Source organism: Pelodiscus sinensis, chromosome 6 (assembly GCF_049634645.1).
Source record: "Pelodiscus sinensis isolate JC-2024 chromosome 6, ASM4963464v1, whole genome shotgun sequence".
Classification (NCBI taxonomy): Eukaryota; Metazoa; Chordata; order Testudines; family Trionychidae; genus Pelodiscus; species Pelodiscus sinensis.
The window spans coordinates 3,045,771-3,068,588 of record NC_134716.1 but is presented as its reverse complement, the minus strand read 5'-3'; the positions used below and the strand labels follow the sequence as shown (position 1 = coordinate 3,068,588).

At 42.9% G+C, this 22,818-nt stretch overlaps 1 protein-coding gene across 5 annotated transcripts in view; it reads right to left on the bottom strand.

The window, feature by feature from the left end:
• GAK (cyclin G associated kinase) overlaps nucleotides 1-22,818 on the bottom strand; it is a 72,899-nt gene that overhangs the window by 9,343 nt on the left and 40,738 nt on the right. For 3 of the 5 annotated variants that reach the window (XM_075931303.1, XM_075931308.1, XM_075931305.1), the window contains exons 17-26: nucleotides 21,791-21,908; nucleotides 18,438-18,517; nucleotides 17,891-18,084; nucleotides 16,224-16,382; nucleotides 15,087-15,578; nucleotides 13,386-13,556; nucleotides 6,392-6,550; nucleotides 5,808-5,927; nucleotides 2,668-2,898; nucleotides 1,660-1,808 (exon numbers count right to left, since the gene is read on the bottom strand). In XM_075931303.1, coding sequence (XP_075787418.1) covers nucleotides 1,660-1,808; nucleotides 2,668-2,898; nucleotides 5,808-5,927; nucleotides 6,392-6,550; nucleotides 13,386-13,556; nucleotides 15,087-15,578; nucleotides 16,224-16,382; nucleotides 17,891-18,084; nucleotides 18,438-18,517; nucleotides 21,791-21,908 — 1,873 coding nt within the window. The remainder of the gene's footprint in view (nucleotides 1-1,659; nucleotides 1,809-2,667; nucleotides 2,899-5,807; nucleotides 5,928-6,391; nucleotides 6,551-13,385; nucleotides 13,557-15,086; nucleotides 15,579-16,223; nucleotides 16,383-17,890; nucleotides 18,085-18,437; nucleotides 18,518-21,790; nucleotides 21,909-22,818) is intronic. The other 2 variants (XM_075931304.1, XM_075931306.1) reach the window with 2 other exon arrangements.

Sequence of the window (22,818 nt, the reverse complement as noted above, 5' to 3'; positions counted from 1 at the left end):
AAAATGAGAGAAGTTCAAATTGAATGCTGTTGTCTTAAACGGTGCTTCCAACTCGCTTGAAGATATACTCCTCTCCCACCACTGAGAACAAGACAATTGGACTTTGAGCTTAAACAAAGTAACTATGGCAGAATATGAATTGTAGTTACACTAATCCCATAGTAACACAAGTTCTCCAGTCCTATGCTAGAAATCTTGCTTTACTTGTACATTTCAGATCATAAAGGTCTTCTTTGAGACTTGTACACTCAGAGTCTGCTTAGAAATTGAACTTTTCTGTACTAGATATCCCTTTGAACTACCATTGGTTAATAATGCACTTTTCTTAGTTGACTGTAATAGAAATCTCGGTTAAAATATTCCATCAATAAGATCACTTCACCAATTATTCCCTGAGATTGCTATTGCTATTGTTCAGAACTATGTATGTCACCCCCAAAACATTTTACAAAACTGATTAGTAAACGGTTAACATGTAACATGATCTGCAAGTAATGTACCAGGAACAAATATAAAAACTGACCTGAATACACAAAGGGGTAATATCACCCTGGAGACTGGAAAGAGTCATTTTAGTACGAATTTAATACTCTGTTTTCAGTGAACTTGATGGAGGGACAGAGCCACAGGGAGAAGAACGCCCTGAGAGAGTGATTCTCATGTCGCTTTCCTTCTCCACAAGATGTAATTTTGTATAATCAGTCACATCCATCACAGCACCATAGCCCTGAGCCCCTTCACTGAAAGGGGTATTCGCTGAATTGGAGAAAAGGTAATATAACAAGGCTCTAGCTACCAAGGAGTGGACCTGACAACAACGAAAAGCTTCTGACCCGATTACTCCTGGCTGGCACACTAGCAAGGCACCCTCCTATCTTCTCTGTAGTCATAATGCGATTTGTGCTTGTCTAGCCAAGTTTGTAGCCAAACATGCTCTTTAATGAAATGGGAAACCCAGGATCTTATATTCACTATGGGAGAAAATCCTGCATTAGATGTAAAACTTCACTTCAGGCACATTAGGATTTTCCTCGTTTGCACATGGGTTTGTTTCCAGCTATGGCTTGTAATTAAATTCTGCAGAATGTTCCAGTCCTCTCACTCCTCTCCCCCCATGCTCAATTTCTCTGTCCATGTTATTGTTATCTAGTCATTTTCAAAGCCTCAAAATCCTTTTGTAACGATTCCTTGTGAAATGGATGTTAGATCGGTTCTAGGATAACCTTGTCCATCTCCTCTTTGGGATTAGGTGGCCTGTAATAGACCGTACCCCAGGTTAAGTTACACTTTCCTTTTTATCTTATCACACACTTGAGGGGGGAATTTTACCATCATCTGTAGTTCAAAACATGCTAATACCGAACTAACCCTCTCTCCTGAACAAGTCAGTCCCTTCCATACTGATATCCCAGGCACCCACTACTATACAAGTAGGCTATACATTCATGTATTAAGATCAACAGGTTCATCCAAGTTAATCCACACATGGGTGGAAACCCATGTAAAATGTTGTTATTGCTTCTACCATCTTTGAACCTCTTTCAGTTTCTTTTTTATCCTTCACTGCATCTTCCCCCATTCTACCAGCAATAGTTCTAAGTAAAAGAATTATGCTTATAGTTAAATAAAAACCACTATTTTTATTATTACACATCCTACCTTTAATTTTAAAGGGTCCATATCTTTTGACATTTCTTGCTTTCTCATCTCAGCAATTGTCTTGGTTCCTTTTTTGTCAGATTTAGCTGAAAATCCTTGGTTAGATAACAGATCTTCAAAATCATTTTCTGAAACTTTTGGCTTTTGTCCTATTAAAACAAAAAGAAAAGAAAAAGTATCAGAAGACAAATGCTTCCTGGTACATGACTGTGACAATTAGCAAGTGTACTGAACGATAGGCATGTCTATGCTGCACATTCACTGGTGGCACCATGTACGGCAGCCATAGGCAACACAGAACTCTGAGTCAGCCATATGAGTGGCCCTCCATCTTGGTGGGCTGCTGCAGCATCCTATGCCCCCTCCCCCCGTCTACTCCCCTTCCCCATGCACCTCCCGCACATTGGGGCACTGGTGTCCCACACTTGCTACTGCTCCCCCTCACTCCTAGAACTTGAACAGCTGCAATCAGCTGATTCACAGTGTTCCAGCTCTGGGATAGGAGGAAGCAAGAACAGAGCATCCATCAGTGGATCTGTGATGCTCCAAACCTGCTGGGAGGGATGGGGAGTAGGAAATGCAGGTCTCCGGTGCGCAAGAGGAGCATGGGGAGGAGGGCACACCAGGGGGGTCTGCGGGTTGCAGGTGGAGCCCCAGTGGGCCGCAGGTTGTCCACCACTGAGGTACGGTGTCGTAGCCACATGCCACAGCCAAGAGTAGCCTGCGTCCACACTGAGGTGAGAGTAACTACCCACAGCAGTGAAAGGCTCTACCAGTGGGGAGTTGTCAGAGCCTTTCCCCACTGCTGGATCTGCTCCCTGAAGGCAAGAAAGACACATCATGCTGCCAAAACCAGCTGTGTAGGCAGGGGAAGCACTGCTGGGCAAGTAGACAATTGTGTACATTCACAGAATGGTAGCACGGAAAAGGATCTCGGCGCCCATCCATGCTTGAAGAAATCACAAGGATTTCATATGCAACATGCCATGGTAATCACAGAGAACTTACCAAAGCCTGGCGCTCGGATACCTCTCTCTTCTCGCCCTCCAATAACGCTGAAGTTCACAGTATAGTTTGGTTTAGTCTGTGCACTGGATTTCGCTTGCGGTGGCTGAGTCTGGGACGGCCACGAAGTACCCGGATTTTGTGGCCTCTTTGTCTGCCACTGATTCCCCCCTTTCTGGGATGGGGCTGACTTCTGACCAAATCCACCAGCTGGGAAGCCAGTACCGGAAGAACCTGGACAGGAACAATTCCTAATTTAGTTGTAATGTCGTTTCAAATGTTTCAACTACCGAATGAAGTCTCACCCACGTTCTGGTCTGGATACCTACCCCAAGCGCCACAGGAACAGACCTGTGGGGGTCTGAAAGCAAAGCTCAATAAGAACCATGTGAGCAGAGCTAGAGAATACCACTGCTCTAGTCTGGAACACATTGCTGCGTCTCGGTTATTCCTTGTCCAAACTCAACCACTTACGCGTCACTTTGGGACTTCTGCAAACCCTTGTCTGATCATTCACCACACAATGCACTTGGGTGGATATACGCAGCACAGGAAATTACATCTAAGTACTGACTGATTATGAGAAACTCCCCTCTGACTCAAGGAAAAGAAGTGTGTTCCAAAGGCACTCACATGAAAGTCCTTGCCTTCAAGCTTCCACTTACATAGGACTGGTTTTTAAACCAAGTCTTCCCCAGATGGAGGAAATGGCTCCAAAGCTTTTTTAAAAAAAATGAATAATGAGCTGTACACAAATATAGGAGAGAAACGATTCATCAGGCCTGACAGCAGAGACGTTGCTTTAACAACAACACTGAAGTATGAGATACATACAAAGCCACCACACAAATTATCTTGAATGCTAAGCTAGCATTATCTCCCTAATTAAATCACAATCCTTGTTTCTCTACCACCTCCCCTCTCTGCCTGGAGGGAGGAAAACATTAGCCTTCTGTAACTTCGCCAGCTGTAACTTCAAGGTCTGATTCTCCACTCTGTTACACTGGGGTAAGCCCAGTGTAATGGAATCCAGTTCTAAGGCTTCATTTTCGGCACTCGGTACCTGGTGGCTGTCAGCATGATGAGCCAGGGAATCATACTCCCAGCCAAGCCTCCTCCCAGACTGCTTTTACTGACTTCTCTTTCCTTCTGAGACATTTCTAGAAAGCAAGTTTCCTTGGCAACTGGCATGTGGTCAACATAAAACTCCCTGGCACAGGCCCATGCAACTGAAAAGTAGCTTGGTGGTTGAACTTAAATGCAGTATAATTGTCTAGAGATTCACACTGTGAAAGAACAAGATCATGTTCTTTGGACAGAAATGCCTTTAAACCTCAGCTATGCCTCCATGAACCAGATTTAAACCACTTCATGTTGGAACAGTTGGAAGCCAAGCCCAGATAGGCTTTGGACAACCAAACACAGGAAGGAATGTTCTTTGCTCAACCATTCAATCCCACACCCTACAGAAAGTCACAGTTGGGATGTTTTGAGGAAAAAACATCACAGCAGAAGGCTCTATATGGTCTATTTGCAGCTTTCTATATTATACTGGAAAACAAACATGGACATGCGAACATTTAGGAAAATGTGCAACAACAGAGAAGAACCCGAGAGCGACAGCCACCCTGGTTCTCAGTTTTAACAAAGTTCAAGCTGGCCAGTTTTTTGGACATTATGGTACATTCTTGGTTTTTTGTTACAAATATTGTAGGTTGTGTTTTATATTCATGCTGGTCAGGGGTGTGTGAAGCTAAGCCAACTTCTCATTCTAACAATCCCTCAAAGCCTGACATTTATGACTGTTGCTGGACATTTTGGTTCCTATGGACTGAAAGAACCTACTAATTTGAGGTCTGGAGATGGAACTCAAAGTCTTGCACTTACTTGACACGCAGCTCCAAACCCGAGGATGCCAAGGCGTTTAACTAATGTTTTATTCTCATCTTAGTTATATATGGGAGGAGATATATATGACAATGGGGCCCACTTCCTAATAGGATGCACATTCACCATTGAAAATTGCCCAAACAAGACACTAGCGACTCCCTCCAAACCATAATGAAGTCAATGGGAGTCTTCCAATAGGTTTCCAGAGGTACTGAATCCTAGCACACTGCAGTACACCCTCCCAACAAAACCTTACACGCATAGTCTTTTGTTAGGAGAGTAAAATATTCAGGTTTTTGGTACACGCACTGTCATGATAAAGGGGGAAAATATTTTGATATTTTGTTGTCTGCCTTACAAAAATGCCATAAGCAATATATATGAACAATTTTGGCACCAGAGTTTACACACAACTTAAAACCTGAACAGGACCTTTCAGGCAAGGCAGACATATTTTATCTTTTTTTATTTAAATATGGTGAATTTTCCTGATAGTCCTTTCAGTCGTTGATAATATTAATAGAAAAGCAATAGGAAAACACCTTGTGAGATGCCTAATAAGGGATATGAACATGCAGCAAGCTTCTAGTGACAACCATGCAAATTGCTTATCTGGACGAATTTGACACCCTCTTCTCTGGTTGTCACAAATAATTATGAGCTTTAATTTCAATAGCACTGGACCAAGATATGTCTTGACACCATTTCACCACTCCGCTCTATGATGGTTACAAGCGGCTGGCCAGCTCTTACATGCAGACCCTGAAAGTTGAGGTGCTTTCTGCATCTTCAGCTTGTCTCTGCATCTTGAGGCAATTGCCAAGGAGAGGAAGGTGTCAGAGGTGAAGGGGGGAGCTGATTTTGGTAGCTTACTGAATGAGCGCTAGCAACGCTTGGCTTTGTTTTAGTAGACACACAGTTTATCAAGGATGTTCTTGAAGTTCCTTTCCACAATCCAATCACAAGCCAGAGAGAGCTTACCACTGTCCATGTATTTAGCTTGCTTTTTAAAATTACCATTATAAAATAAAGAATAGTTCTGTATTTCTACTCATGTCAAAACCAGTTTCTGAAGTTCTGCATTTCACAGTTCTCTGGGTCCACAAAAATTATTACGGTTCTAAGAAAACAGGAATTACCACACTGCCTCAGACTAATGATACCACTCCCAAATCAACAGATGAAAAGCACAGTGCCAGGGGAATGGATTGCTATGAGTTGCTTTGACGACTTAAGAAAACATGTGAGATTACCTGGAAGACCAGATTTAAGGTTAGCAAGGTCAGCAAAGGGGTCGAAGTTCTGAGATTTTGCTTGGCTGAAAGGCAGTCCTGAAGGCATGCTTGTCTGGCTTCCTGCAGAAGGAGCTTGGCCTGTATCAAAAACAAACATGAAATTATTTAGCGGGCACAAATGACAGGAGATGAAAACATCCATTTTTTTAAAAAGGTGTTGACAAAAAGTCTCCCCTGATTCCAAGCCAATGGCTATCAATACTTTCTATCTAGATTCTTGTCTGAGGCCCTAATTTGTACAGACATCCACGCCCACTCAGAAGCCTCTCCTCCAAAATTCTGGTTACGTGTTACACTGTTAGCGGACAGCGGTTACCACATCTACAGGCATCACTGCTTTGTTGCTGTTTGTATGTCTTTGAAATTGTATAGAAAAACTGTAGTGGAACCTTAGAAAAATCGGTGATAGGTGCCAAGTACTTTAATGTGACTGTATTTAATAAACATAGTGAGAGCCGTATATGATGGCTCCGTTGTTTCAGATGGCTGACGTGACTGATAATTGCAGTGCATGCATTTTCTTTAGCAACAGAAATACACACTGTCTTTTTGTTGCCTAATACCTTCGATTGCAGACTTCTTTGGCTGTTGGGATGCTATGTTGCTAGTAGCCGGTGCCTCTGCCCAAGAATCCCAGCCACCTAACAGGTCTGGGTGGCTTGCGGAGGAAGTCATTTTAGAGAGGTCTGGTGCTAAATTTCCTAGAAAAAAAATTATAAAAAATGGTCAACAACAAACCCATAGTGGCTACTGCACTCTTTTGGGAAGAGTATTTTTCACAAGACTGCTAGCCAGACTCCCGGATGGGTCATTATTTGACCTGTTAACATTCTCTAGATAGTGCCAATTTATTTATATCATGGGATACTTGTGCTATAGCTTTGATTTCTGTTTTCAAGCTTTGCTGCACAGCCAACCTAAAGGAATCTTCATTCTCAGCCATGCTGTTAAATAGCTCGTCCATACTATGGGATCATACAAAAGTTACTGCTTCGGTGTCCTCCTCTGGTTGTTTACAATACAGCAGGTGGCTCCAAATCATTAGCACTTTAGTCACGGTGCTCTATGCCACTCAACAACTCAGGAACGATCAAGCTTGACCCAGGGGCACTTGCCCTCTCAAAATGGATTTACGTGGGCTATGAGTAGTGTTAGCAGAGCTCCAGATTTGTCGGTGTGGTATTGACCACACATGCCTTGCTCTTCAGCTGCCTAGCATGGGGACTTCTCCTCCGTCATGGGAAGATACTTTTAGGGATACCTAAAACCATGCGTGCAGCAAAAGAAGTCTGTCCTGATTCGAAGTGCAGAATGAAAGGAGAATGAAGTTAGTCTTAAAAGGGCCTCACAGGACCATCCCATTAACTATCATTACTCCTGTCCCATGGAAAGTATTAATGTAGAGCTGCTTCCTTCTGTTCCTCAACAGTTTGTGCATTTTCCAGATGGAAAAAACAACCGAAAGACATGATGCAAAGAATTTGGTGTTCTTTCAGCGTCAGACGTACTAGATACATCGGTAGTTATTAGTAAGTAGTATTTAGCGCCTCACATCAGCATTCCCCCCAACAGTCTGCAGAGAAACTAACATACAAGAATAATGCCCCATTTTGCAGCACATTTGCACTCCCTGTTCTTGACTGCTATGGCCACAGGTGACCAAAGAGGCACAATGCAATTGAAAAAGTTCTTTGGGGAAGTTAGCACATTGTTTAGCATCCACCAGGACAGCTAACCGAATAAGCATGTAGGCACTGTGACCTCTTCACCACCATCCAGGACAATATTATGCCTTTTCCTCTTTCCTCAGGCTTCCTCCCTCAAAAAGCCTCACTTTTTGGAGGCTGAGCAAAGACAGCACCACCACCCTGTGTGTCTGGAATATCTGGTTGACCAAAACATACTTTGAGGCTCCATATTTTTCTAGCCCACTCATCTTCACATGAAGTCAAGTCTCTGGCACTTGCAACAAAATCCTTTACAATAAGAATCCTGTGTGACTGAAGCATTCATAGCTACCTCAGTCTGCCAAGGACCCGGAACAAAAGTTAACAACAGCCCTATTCATCTAAATGAATGTTAACTCAATTCTAATGAATATGCCTTAAAAAGCCAGCACTGAAATATTATATCATATATTAAATCTTAGCCACCTCACCGCTGATCAATTTAGCAGAATTCTCAAGCTAAAGTACTTCTCCGCTGATACAGGTAACCAGAAGACATAGGGAGAGAGGACAGCGAGTTTCTGACAAAGGTTACTGGAGACAGAAGTACAACTCCTAAGTAAATAGCCACCCTCTCTGAAGATATTACAACTACTTGTACCCCTAGGTTATTCCAAGTTGCAAACAACAGCAGGAGACTCTCAAGCTTCCACTTGTTCAACTTCTAATTATGTTATAGCTCTTCCCTTGCAATCTAATGAGGTCTGGCGATTAGTTACTGCCCAGGAAACTTACTCATTCCTTTATTATTGAATTACTCACACCCAGCACTGCTGTGACTCCGAGTTCAGCCCATCTCATTATTGTGGATTATTTTAATGAACAGTGACAATACTACTAATTCACTTCTTAATAAGTTGAAAATTGCTTCTCGATTCAAGTGACCCTTGCAGTTGTGTTCCTTGCTACGCATCACCAGACACGATTTCTCTAAGTCTCTTGCTAACCAAGTTGCTCTCCTTTGCACTTCAGGTCACCATCACTCTGTGCTTCTTTCACTCAGTGGGTTTCAGCTCTTGATGCAAGTGAGCACTTTCAAAGTACCTGCCCTACAATTACCTTCATATTCTCTATATTTCTTATTAAAATAAATGCGTAAATCTGACCACAAAGCGGGTAAAATCCCAGAGCTCCCCTTTGGACACCGGCCTGAAATGTTTTAGTTCTGGAGGTAAATTTGAGAGATTCCTAAGAGCTACCCACACCTCCCTAGTTCTGCTGCCGAAGAAAACAGGATGACAACTGCTGAACAACAATCTCACTAGTGAATCACTGCGGGGAGAACACAGGCTGGACAGAAGACCTCATGCCGAAATACTAACTTTGAGCCTGGAATTGTGACACAGTGCATAAAATACATGAATGTTTCAATAACTTATCAAGGAGATACAAATCAATCATAGCTGCTAATGTGCGACAGTGGAGCCCTGCAGGGACACAAAACTTGTATCCGCATCTGATCTGCAAACATGGTCCATGGGTATCCGGGGCATTTGCAGGGATCTATGTAACAGTAGGCCAAAAGCCAACTGGTGGTGGTGAACTTGCAAAGCCAACTGAAAACAGCAGGATACAAAGCTAACCATTCCCTTCAACCTCTTGATCACTGTTACAATCCTTCGTGCTCCTGAGATGTAAACTACCTGAAACTATCTGACTTTGTTGATCCCAAATCAATTCGATACAGTACTAAGAAAGGAGAAATTCCAATTGTTTTATCTTCAAGTGCTACACAAATAGGACAACTCTACTCAAGATACCCGTTTGCTGCACGGGGTGGAGGGAGGACTAGGAGGCGAGAGGAGCACTTGAACCCTGAGGATATTTATGTTTTAGTGAACAGGGATTTCAGAGTATGCCAGAGGGCTTTGCAGAACGCAGATGGCCTTGCTCTTCACTGTGTGGACAAGCACCACGATTGCTGCCAGCCAGCCTTTTAGCAGCTCTCTAGTTCCTTCAGGTTTGCGAAAACACTGTTCAGTTCTGGAGCCTTTTTAAACCAAGAGTGTAATTTAACCAAGGTGTACTTCCATGGGTTGTGCTGTCACCATTACAAAAGCATCAGCTCTCCATACCAGCCACAGAAGACAACTCCAAAGGTGACTGGCTTGTGAGACTGCGATTCACTCAGCCACAGCATAAAAGAAGGTTTAGCTGAAGTAACAATGGCCCATCTTATCTACGCAACACCACCCCACAACACGAAGCAACCTCAGCTGATCATCTGACTCCATCAGTTGTGGCAAAGAAGAAATTGCGTACAAAACTTCTCTGATGCTGGGTCACCACGAAGCAGAGCAAATAGAACTGGGAGAATTGTGGCCTGAAGCCAGGGCAAAAGGGTGAGAACAGCGGAGTCCCTTTCCGGGGCAGAAAGAGAGATGAACTGGAACAGCCAAAAGAGTGTCCAACAGACCCATTCCTTTCCTCTCCCTCACCTCCCTGCCTTCGCTGTGTGGGGACTGCTACTTCTCTCTTCCCACTCTGGTTAGGCTGGGGGGGGAGGGGGAGGGAGAGAATGTATACACTTTATGGACTCCCTCTTTCAGCCACACCCTTCCTACCTTCATCCAGGTGCTGCATCTCTGGTGGTGCCCTTTACTCTCTTACTCACCTTAAGAGGGGAGACAATTGGGGACTCTGGGGGCTTTTCCACTTTCCAACCAGCATCCAGGAGGGCTGGCTGGAGAATGTAGGTTACAACTGCCGCAAGGAAAGTTCCTGTGAGGTGGGTGGGTAGAGGGTCCCAAAGGCCTGAGTCCTGCATCAGTCCACAAAATTCCCTTCAGCCTCAGCTGTGCAGGAAGCTGAACCTGTCTCTCACCATGTTCGTGCACCTTCTCATCTCCTTTGAGCGAGTCACCTTACAGGAGTAAGGACAGGTGCAGCCAGACTCCCACTTACTCACCTAAGTGAAGTGGCCCCATTTTCAAGATTGCTTAATACAGAGCAGTTCCCGTCAAAAACTCATTTAGTTTTCATCCCAAGAGGTTTGGCTTGCCTAAGTATGTACGAGAAACATAAACCCAGAAAGCAGAAATAAACTGACAAGGGACTAAATGACCTTACGCCAAAAAGTCAGAGACCCTAACAGATGCTAACGGGAGTGACAGAAGGGAAAAAAAACCAAAATGATGGCAATTAAGCAGGATACATCATTAGAGCCCTGTGTGCATATGAAATTTGTAGCCGTATCCAAGCTGTAAAAATGGACCTTGGATATAAAGCAAATATCTGCAGATTGGCAGGGCTCTATGAATAATACTTAGCGACACATTCCTCCTTGCAAATAAACTAAGAAACAGTTTTGAACCCATGTAACAAAGACGACAAGGCAGGCGATTTTACCAATGTCCAAACAATAAAGCCAAGGAAGTTGTGTGGCTGGCAAACCATGGCTCTTCCTAAAACATTAAAGGAAACAAAGTTCTCACAGCGACCGTGAGTGGAAGTCATAGAACTCCTGGAGTATATGCACCAACATACTTTCTGGCATCTGGCCTCTGTCTTGGTGTGCAGACGTGGCCAGTTTTCCAGAGGCAGTGTGAAGGTTGTTTTAACCATAGTGTGCACCTCACGTGGGGGAAGGGCCACTGTTATTTGTGATGTTAACTATCTACAGGATCTCATCCCGAGACCATAAGAATTACTCACCTTCAGAAAATAGAGAACTGTGTCCCTGAAATACCACGGCTCTCAAAATCTGTCTCTAAATGGCTCCCTTGCCACTGAGCTTCTGTTTAGACATGTTAAATTATGAGTGGGGATCTCACCTTAAAAAGCTTTTGCCTACAGTCTAGTATTTACCTTACAGTAACCTCATCATTGACATCAGGGCCCTGGTCTGCTTGGTGCTCTACAAAAGTGTCATTAGACCTGGCCCTGACTCAAATTGCTAACCATCTGCAGGCACAATTCAGTAAGTGACCAACAACGGAAGGCAGGGAATGAAGACAAGGGACCAGTAATATCATGAGCTTACAAAGACTAATCCTGATGGATCTAAATTGGACCTGAAACATTTTGAAGAGCCACAGCACACTACAGCCATTGGTGTTCCCTTCACGTTCGCTCCCATCCCCCGGAGAGAGTTACATGGGCCCACTACCTATAGTTTTCCTCATTCATTTTCTTCGCCTTCTAGGTAGGCCGCTTCCCAATCTCCTATTTAACGGACATTATTAGCCCTTTATTTAAAAACACTGCAGTGTTCCTACCACTCTAAGAGGACGAGGTCCTTTCTCGAATCAGCATCTCTGATATGTCTATTAACATGGATTTTAGAAAAGGACCCTTATGCTAGGGTGTCTCATTATTCCTTGGGCAATTCATCATAAACATGTGGCACAGTGCTGATTTGTTCTACGTACGAAATGCATGGTGAGTGGGCCTTGGTTTTGCCTTTTAAGATTAAAAAGTATGTGCACGGATATTTCTCAGATTTAGAAACCTGAGATGTGTGTCTTTTCCAGGGGTGGCTAAGTAGCATTGTCCTTGCTTTACAGCTATGACAAATGAAAAAAGAAGTTGGTTGTTGCTGATCCATCAGCTTCACTCCCAGAAGACAATTATGTTTTTCTGAACGGCAGTGCAGTGCCCTACCGAGGGACTGCCTTCACAGAAAGATGGTCACGTGCCGATAAACACACTATTGTGTTTTGTTTACGCTCTGTAGTTCAGACATGTTTCTAGTACAGAATTCAGTTTTTACAGTTAAATTAATCTGAAGGTATAACTGTTGTGGCACATTTACTGCATGACAGTTATACTTGTGAATCACACCTCACTGAATATTAAAAAATTAAACTGAGCATTTAAAGGGTGAAACAGAATTCGTGTGTTTTTGGTTTTTCATTAATAGGGATATATATGTTTTAAAAGTTTATACTCCAAATCAGATAACTCATTTCTGTCTAGTAAAGCAACTATGTCATCTACCATTTCATTGCATAGTATCGGAGTTAACTGACAATTTAATCTTTAAATGCTGTTGAGTTACTTGAGAAACTAGAAAACTGTGCTCGCTTTGGATGAGCACACTGGTGTGTTGCCATTAAATAACAGTTTGTGTTACTACCTCTATCTGCATTTTTAGAAAATGAATCATTTCAGGTACTTACGATGATTAGAATGGTCTTGGATAGAATGCTCACTGGAGAAAGTCTAAACTCTCCCATTTACACTTTTTACTGGAATTTTTTATGGAAATAGTACATGCAGAAAAGGTTTTTACCTTTGATATCCGGAAAAAACCCCGGAAACAAATTAAATTAGCTCCAAGTATTATGCAATGTGGCCTATAAATATATTTTAACAAACTTATTTCTGTACAAAAAAATCCAATTAGCCTCAGTTCTGAAAAGTTTAAGGTAACAACATTCTTCTAACAGATCCTTTTCCAGAATCCCTTTACTTTCCCTTTCCATGGCCTTAAGAACCCCATTCAAGCCTAAGTATAGAAATCACATTTACATTTAGTAATCTAGGTAATTTAATGAGATGGGAAACAGAATGAACGCTCCCTGCAACCTCAATTCTATCATGGTCATTTCCCAGAAAAATAATAAAATACAGGATTAGCAATTTTGGCAAAAGAATTTTACCATGTATAGTAACGCTATACAGGAAATGCTACTCGCTGGACATGTTCAGCTGCGCTCTGTGAACATGGAGCTTATTAAAATAGCAGTCACAACAAGTGGATCTGTTAGATGCTAATCCACCTTGACTAAGCTGAGAGAGTAAAGAACTGAACACAGGGAAAGCCAGAGAAACCTTTACAGAAAAAACATGCCAAAAGCACACTTACCTAAATTTAAGAAGTCTGAGCTGGAAGAAGGAGGTGGTGCGCTGTGTGTGGAAGGAAATATACTAGATGTAGATGTTGCATTTGGATTAAGAAAGTCTCCAAAGAGATCAGGACCAGACACTGTCGGATTCTCAGATCCCCGTGACATTGTGAATGGGTCAAATGGATCAGCTAAAGAGACAGAAAACAAAATTATCTTTGTGGCAGGCATTACTGCAAATAAGATCACAGGAAAAACTTACTTACACCCTCTTGGGCAGGGGCAATAAGGTGAGGTCATGGGTGTCAACTGACGCCGCCTCTTGAAGTTTCTCTTCTTTCCGGCAGGCGAGACAATCTATCCCTGCCCCCAGACACTAGTACTTACATGTTATTAGACAAGCAGAGCATCTCAGCCAATCACAGCCAGGGAAACCAATTATCCCTTGAATCGTAAATCCTTACTGACACAGTATAAAAATTCATAGCCACAAAGCTAGTTTTCTTCACACAAGCCGTTCCCCCAATCTCGTGTCATTCATTTCAGATCAGCCCACGCATATCAGAAAATTCGTATTAATTGAGGGATCTAAAAAGAAGTCACTGACAAGACAGGAATCCCAGAGCCCCAGCTAACAAATTGTAAGCACAATGGGCCATTAAACTAGCAAAACCGCAACAGAACTGCCCTAGCGTCGGGGAGGTATAACTAAAGGCATTTCAATATACCCAGCGTGGATTTTTTAGAATAACATTTACAGTGAGGAAACTGACAAAAAATTAGGTTGAACCACCATTTAATGCTGCATTAAACTTGAAAGAAATCTTCATTAGAACAAATACTAGTTCTACATCAGGAATAAGCAGATGGATCTTTATTTCCTTAATAAAGGAAAGCAGGACTCCTATTACATACATCAAAATAATTTGCATTCCAAACATCAGGCAGTTGCATGGGCTCCTGCACTTTAGTCTTATGCAGCTTCGGGCGCTGTATTACATGAGAATCAAGACCTAGCACTAGCCTAGTCCTGTTCGCACACTGTCAAAGCATGAGATTAGTAACATCGAGTAGTTCTTTAATGATGTGTCAGTAACACTTCCTGGACCTCTTGTCTTGTGACAGGGATAAATGATGACTGTATATAAGTGCAGGACTCGGATAGCAAGGACTAAGCTGCCTTTCATGCCAACTTGCTATCAATCCTTTGAAAGCTTAAGGGAGAAATGGGTTATCAGCCTTCCTCATCTTGGATCCAGAGAGGAACATAAAACAAACACTTCTGCATGTAGGAGAGCAAGGTTTTGCTTTTCCATGAATATTATTCTTAAACAAAGTGAGATAAATGTGTGTAAGTCTCAGTAGAAGTTATACCATAAAGTCATGAAAACGGAAACACACAACACTGCCAACATCATATTTTGAATCAAGGTGGCTTTTCCAATGAAGACAACAGTTCCTTACTGTAAACTTGAACAATGTGAAACGCTGCTAAATGATATGAAGCAACGATTCGGTCATAAGAAGTATGACAAAAGTAAGTAAAAAGCATTGTGTGTTCCTTTCGAAGGTTCTGATGACAGACAGCAACATCTTTCTGGGATAGAGCAACACATGGTACTAACACAGTAAACAAAGAGAAAAATAGTAAAGCAGCTAATAATATTGCCACATTGCGTTCATACCGGCTCACAATTCCAAAACAGAACCGAGTTACATACCAGCAGAAGACAGTGTTGTGGGTGGAGACGTGCTCTGGTTACTGGCTGAAGGCGGAGGTTGACTGCTGAAAAAGAAGTCAGTTCCTTCACCTAGGAGGTCCCCAGTTGACTCTTCTGAAATCTTGGACGTGCTATCCACAAATAAATTGTTCAGCAAGTCTGCATTGCTAGATGAACTCTTCATCTCTGAGGCAGGTTGGTTCTGCTCTGACGGCACATCAGAGTCTAGTCCCAGTAAATCGACATGGTCTTCCAAGTTAGGTTCTTGTGGTTGGGCAGAGGGAGTTTCAAAATCGGCTTCAAAAAATAAATCTGCATCTTCTTCTGGAGGAGTGAATTTTTCTTTTTCTTCAGCCATCTCTGTTCTACCTTCACTAGGGAACGCAACCAATTCTTCATCTGACGGCTCACTTTCACCCCTGTCATCACACAGGCCGGGATGGTGCTCTCTGGCCAAGCGGTCCTCTGCCCCAGCCTCTGGGGCTTTTCCTTCTATTGAAGGAACGAAAACAGATTAACCCTTTTAGAACCCCTTCAGGTTAACCAGATTTGTCTGCTCAAGCAGGACAAACCAGGTTCAGGGGCCAGGCTCTGAACTGAACAAGTTCCTTGTAAAAAAGGGTTGAGGGGTAATGAAAGGTGAATGAATAGCCTCCGGCTTGTCCTGCTCAGAAAATGTGTGGAGATGGAGGGTGATGGGGGGGGGGGGGGGAAGGAGAGAGAGATGAGCTTCTTTTCCTGCAGCTTTATCCTCCAGCCACTAGAGGAAGGATTGCTGCTAATGAGCCCTAGCTACAAATTCTCCTCTTCTCTCTCCTCTCCTCCCCCCCCCCCCCCCCCCGCCCCGATCTTCTTCCATCCATGGCACATGCTCCTCTCCCCATAAACAAGGCCCAGGGAGAAGAATGGCTCTGACTGCCAGGAGCACACGGACTAGAAATGCAACTGAGTAGCATATTCCTCCACTGCTTAACAGGTGCAACTATTATCGCTCCAGAAGTAAAGCCGGCCCGGAGATATGATCGAAGTCAATAATCCACCACTGGCATCACAGCAATTGATGTACTCACAGTACTGGGAGAGACTGCTGATGCACTGCACAAGTCCTTTTAGTAAACAATTTCTAACTTCACCTACCTTCCCAATCCAGAGTCCGGAAGAAGTTATTCACATCCGTGTTGATGCTGTGAGGAGACTCCGGCTCAGTAGGTATGCTTTCGGGAGACTGCTCTGATTTGGACTCTTCTGCTTCATACTGCGCTGTTGACCCTGGTTGCCTAGGCAGCTCGGGTTTACCTGTCAATGGAATTTCAAGCCAAAAACCTCAGAGATACGCACAACTAACATGAACTCAGATTGTGTCAATCCTAATCTGCAATACATAGTAAGGGACTAAAAAAAACATACGAGTCAGGAAATGACTCTTGGTTGCCATTCAGGAGCAACCTGATAGGCTGTCTGTAGGAAAAAGTCCCTACAGCTGTGAATTTAGGATGGAGCAGGAGCCCTAGTTTCAGCCTCATACAACAGCAATGAAATTATATTAAATTATCAGACTTTAAATTCTAGAAGAGTTGTGTGTCCTATATTTAAACTGATGTGACTATATTCAAGTCAGTTTCAATTTCTAGCCCTTTGCTGCATACCAATAACACTCTGAAGATATCACAAAATAGAACATAATGGATACAAGGGCTGTGAGCAAATTTCAGCCGTTTCAAAATACAGGACACAGAAGGATCCCTCAGTTTCTCTTCCTCCACAAAACAATATCCAAAAAGAACAGGCTTAATGAAACTCACAGAACTTACTTAAAGTGTAGATTAATGTAAATCAAAAAATGTAGTTCACAATATGGTTTATTTGAATGTCCTAACTAGAACATGCTATAAAAGGGAGATTATATTCAGGAAAGAATGACAAGGGTTAATCACAATGCAAGCCTGGCAGAAACAGAATTCTAAAAACATATGAAAAGGGGAGAAGTGACTATGCTGAATCAAGAGAAAAGTATGGGGGTAGAGGAAAGGAGGAAAAAATCAAATGCAGTCAAATTTAAAAGATAAATGAGCAGAAAGGCAGTTATTGAGGTCTTGCTTAGTCTCTAAATACAGCCATGGTAGAGAACCTTAAAGAAAGGATGAAGAAATAAGACATGAAAACTAACAAGACCAAGAAACCCCCCCCCACTATGTATGACAATGCTGGCTAAAGTTAGTCAATTATATCCAGAATGTGGACATTGAATAAACAGGACAAGAAGCAACATTTAAAACGAGATCCCTTCTGGAACAATGGAGATACACTAATGCAGGGACAAACTTGAACACAGCTAAGCCATAATGCTACTGGCTATGCACAAATATTATTAACAACAACAACAACATTTTGAACAATGAGTATGAAAAGCCACTTCTGGAGAATGCGGGAACACTTTGAACTGCACTGATGAAAGCGTAAGCTCGGCTAATTGGCAAAAGCGGAGGGAATTCTCCTCAGGTTTTGGAGGCAAAGGGCTCTACCGCCAGGTATTTATGTTTGATGTGTCACTCCAAATAGGGCCTCTAGAGCTTTAGGAAAAGATGAAAGCAGTGTCTAAAAGACTGGGCTCATTACAATGTGGTATTAGGAGAAAACTCTGATTCCTTTGCAACAGGCAAGGATATTGCATGGCTATTCACAAAAAAAATAAGTGTCCCTTCTAATGGTCAGTTAAATTTATGTCTGAAAACTCAACAAAATGATGCTTTAAAAGGATGCTTTAAAAGGCTCAAGTTTCTAATGGTTCCAAAATTAAGCTTTACCAAATTTTGATAGAATTTCTTGTTGTTCCTCCCGACTGGAAAAAAGGATCTTGGGATTCAGTCCCTTGAGGTTCAAGTTATCCCACGGTGCTCGCTCACTACTGGGTCTGTCTCTGGGCTCCACCTCCACTTCTAGATTCACTTGAAACAAGTCAGGGTATTTCTCTTGAATGTCACAAGCATCCAGATCATACCTGTAATATGTTGATGTAATAAAATCACACATCAATTAACTTGCAAGGCAAATATTCAGTCAGCTCACTGACTCATCATTTTGGACTGCAGCCAGGTAAGTGACTAGCATGGCTATGGAATTGGTGTGCAAAGCTTAAAACCAACTGGATTTTTTTAACTCTTTCTCTACTTTAATCTTAAAGGTGTGCATCAAGAGATGCTCAATCAAAGGAAGCGTAGCCAATCAAAAGCCAGAAATTATTTTGTTGACAATGAAAGCTATCCATTTCCCACATTAATAAAACAGGTGATCTGGAAAGTAAAATACATTTGAAAAAGTTTGCGCAAACAATGCTCAGCAAAATATTCATACTTAGCAAATTTCACTGTGGTGGCATTCCGGGGCACAAAACCTGTGTGGAACTGAATTTGGAACATCTTCATTGAAGCCATCTACGGGGAAGAGAAAACGGTAACTGCAAAATCCTGTGTAACAAAATAGGACTATCCGACTTTCCTTTTGGTGGACAGGAATTTTGATATTAATAAAGGTATTCTCTTTCAGTTCAGTAGCTCCACGCAGCATTTCTCTTGGAATGGCAGAATTTGGACGTCTCTATTTTTCAGGTAAGTTGGCAGGGTCTTGGTAGAAAGACCATCAGAGACAAGGCACCTGTTTCTAATCTCACACACACCTGTACATGTTGGGAAAAGCTTCTTCAAAAGCTACCTCAGCATTTTCCAACTCAAGACAAGCAGTAGCGGATTAGCCATTGGGCAGACAGGGCCCATAATTGGGTACCTTGGACAACTCAGTGTTCCCAAACCCTGACCAGCTCTGCCTAACACTCCTGCCAGAGAGCAGGAAAAGCCCCCCTCTCTCTCTCTCTGCATGCTTTGATCCCCAGAATGAGTGCTGGGAGGGCAGTTCAGGGCAAGCCCCCGCTCCGACACTCAGCAGGCTGACAGAGTAAGCCTTTGCACCCAATCCCAGCTGGAGCACCAGGAGAGAGCTTGGGAGAACTTTGGAAGAGGAAGAGGTGGTGTGGGTTCTCCCCTTGTTCTGGCCATAACCCCTAACCTGCCTGTAAAGACAAGACACAATTCTGCAGGATAAAATTCTGGCCTGTCAGCAGCTTTTTCAGATTAACTAATACTTACAGGATCCACCTATAGCACTGCTAGAGCATCTGAAACAGAACAAGATGTATGAATCAAGTAGAAGTGTGTCAGCATCTCAGGATGTCATTTGCAGGTAAGGACTTCTGTCTGTTTCCAGTGTAATATACTGGCCTGTATAATAGGGGTTCTTTAAACCAATTAATAATAACCATCTAACTTATCCAATTCTTCCTGCTGCTGAATGACAAGATAATTTTTCCTTCTGCCAACATTAATATTTTCACATTAAGTACGTGTGTGAATAAAACCAAGCTACATCAGTCCTGGAAGAGAGTTTGCCAAAATGCACACAGAGCAATACTCCCTTTCATTCATTTCAGCCCAAAGCTAATGCCACCATTGAATCTAGTTCATGCTAACAAGTGACCCATGCTGTAAAAGAAGGTGAAAAACCTCCAGGCTCTCTGCCATTCTCATCTGGGGGGAAATGCCTTCCTGACTCCATACATGGCCATCATCAGTTAGACCCTGAGACTTTGGAGACTGGATATCCAAACTTGCTGTGGCTCAGCTTTGATGAGTAAGAGTCAGTCCAGCCATGGACTATCTTCTTCTCTAAACCGGTCTCATGGAAGGCTGTCATTTAGTGTACCAACTAGCTTGGATTTCTCCCAGCAGCAGACCATTTTTGCCAAGTGCCTCAAAGAGGCACAGCTAAGCTTGGCCTCCACGGTAGTCACAGAATCACTGAGACAAGGCTCCCATGGAAACAAAGCAAACCTTGGAAATCTGAAGGAGGAATTTCTCAGACTAAGTGAAGCGGGTTTAGTAGAGAAATAGAATAGTGGAAAAAAAGGGACAGGCTAACTTCTACCAGCACTGAAAGTATTTGCATTTGCTTTGGCCCATTGCATTTGCATGTTAAAATACAGTTTCCAGAAGTTGTATGTTAATAATGCTTTCAGTTCTGTAGGTAAATAATCCTGAAATGTATACACACTTCAATTTTTCACATATGTCCAGACTTCACTATGGCTACACCCAAGTAAGAAAAGCTAGAACTTTTCAATAGTTTGGGTCATGAGAGACTTCATCTGCAAGGCTGCCTTTTATAGAGTCTGGAATATGTTAGCTTTTTCAACTGAAAGAAGAATCATCAAGCAAAAATCCTCCAATGTCTCCTGCCTAGTGAAGGACGGCAAACGAGACTATGCACTGAACCAAGCCACAGATGGACGCTGGGCACTGGGATAGATGGGCCTCCTAATCAGTACCAGATGGCAGCTCCTAAAATCCCACTGTACTATTGGCTCAAATACCTATTCTGGTTGTTGTTTCTGTGTTCTGAATCTAAAAAAACCGTCACTATCATGTAAGTTAGCACAGAGGTGTATTATTAGGGTGCCCCAGCATGATTGTGGCCAGGTGTTTGATAGTCCAGCTCCCTTGTGGTGAAGAAAGGAGAGGAGGCAACCTGTGAGTGTTAAATGTGCTGGGATACATGTTCTCTAGTTTGCGCAGCTGTCAGATGCGGGGCACTTCATGAGTGAAGTGAAGCAAGGCAGCAAAAAAGGATGCTGAAGGGGGAGTAGGGGATTATCGCCATTTTTAGGCATGCTGAGCCTCCATAAAACATGCTGACTTCAAGGGGAGCTACTCTGTGCGTGGCACTTAGGAACATAAGTGGCTTAATTTTTCATAAACGTATGTGTTGGATGTTAATTTTAGGCCCACACGCTGTGACAATCATAGTTCAAGTGGCTTCATTCCACATCTTAGGAAAACGAGTGTCAACTCTAGCTAGTTAATCACTTATTATGTGATCTGAATTCTGAAGAGTCCAAGAGCGATATTTTATAATTAAAATGCGCTCTCCCCAAAATGGCCAAGGGAGGTAGTCTCTGTTCCCGTGAGACCTCGGATAGTCTGTACAGGTTCCATCTGGTGCTGTCTCACAGAACAAGTTCATTCCATAATTTAGAGGCATGACAGCAGCAATGGGTTTCAAACATGATACAGCACTGTAATCAGCGTCTCAATTAGCCAACTGACAGCCAAGAAGGTCGCTGTTTAAGATTCTGTTTTGGTGATTTACCCTTGGTAATTGATTGTCACACTGCAGTTTGACTTCCAGTCATGACAGTGTACTCAAAATTCCTTTTGGTGGGAAATATAATTAACAAATGACGACTCCTGCCTAAAACAGAAAGTTTTAGTTTTTGTCAATTTTAAATAAACTTTCAGCAGAACCGCAGAGGAGCAAGGGGCACGCACTTTAAGGTCCCAGACATGGGGGATCATTACCAGCTGTGAAAATGCTGGCTTGCCAGAAACTGCTGCAAAAAGAGGAGCCAACTGTCCACCTGTCACAATGCTGCCCAAAGGCTGCCCATTGTGACAGGAATGCAAGGGAAGCTCCTAGCCGCTTGAAAACTGCAAACTCTTTCCACAAAGGAACATAAAAGCACAGAAGGGCAACAATGCGACCATTTACATCAAGCAGCCATTATACTGCAGAACACAGTAGCCATGAAAGGGACCCTGGGGATTGCCCTGTATTGCAAAGAATGAGCCCTGCAAATGCACCATTAAGCGAATCATTACCTTGGCTTGGAGTCTGCCTCCTAATGTTGACCTGGCGTGATAGATCACAATGAGAACATCCCCTTGCACTGTTACGCCCAATGGGATTACAGCTTTGCCATCCTCAATTTTGAAGTCCCTGAAGAAAAAGCACATCTCATAATGTTTCAAGAGAAATGTCTACTTGGAAATTAAGGTTATTTTTTTAAACACCTATTCTGTCTGGTTATTCCAGATCTCTGTATGCAACCTAGAGATTCCACCTCTTTCTTTCCACCCCCACCTCAGCCCATGGAACTAGGGCTTACTTTCTGAAGTATCCAACAATTTTAGAGTATTTTATGGGAACTTATAATTGCCAATCTCCCTCAGGAGACTAGGGTCCATCTAGATCAGCCTCCTGTGTTGCACAGTGGCAAAGAATCAGATTGCTTGTTACCACACTACTGAGCTCACCATAAAATCCATTGCCATATGCCTGCATGTATCACAGCAGCGAGACACTGATTTTCCTAACGCCCATTCCTATTGCTTTCTTTGTTGCGCAATTTGGGACATTACCACCCACATCTGTTTCACGCAATGCCCTTCTCTGCAGGACAGTATCTGGCTGTGCCCCATGGTGGGATCGATTTCATAGTTGCAGAGAGCTCCGGGTGACTTATGAGCAGGCATGTGAGGGAATCAGGGACACACTGACAAGGCCATCATGCTGGTAGCACAGATGCACCCGCACATGCTGGGTTCCTGAAAGACCATCACTTAGAGGTCATCTTCTACCACCTGTCCATTTCATCTCTCTGGGAAGCTCTCCTAACCCAGTGTGTTTAGAAGGTGCAACCCAATTTTCCCCATTATTTTTAACTCCTCGATGCAGGCTTGACTTTCAAATGTCATTGGAATCTTTCCCCACTCCTCCTTACCACCAGAGCTTGGCATATGAGAGACGATTCCAACAGTACGCTGCTGGTACCAAGTCTCTTCCTGCCTAGGTCCCAAACTCTCCCAGAAGCATAACCTACACCACTGGCACAAAATTATACCTTCCT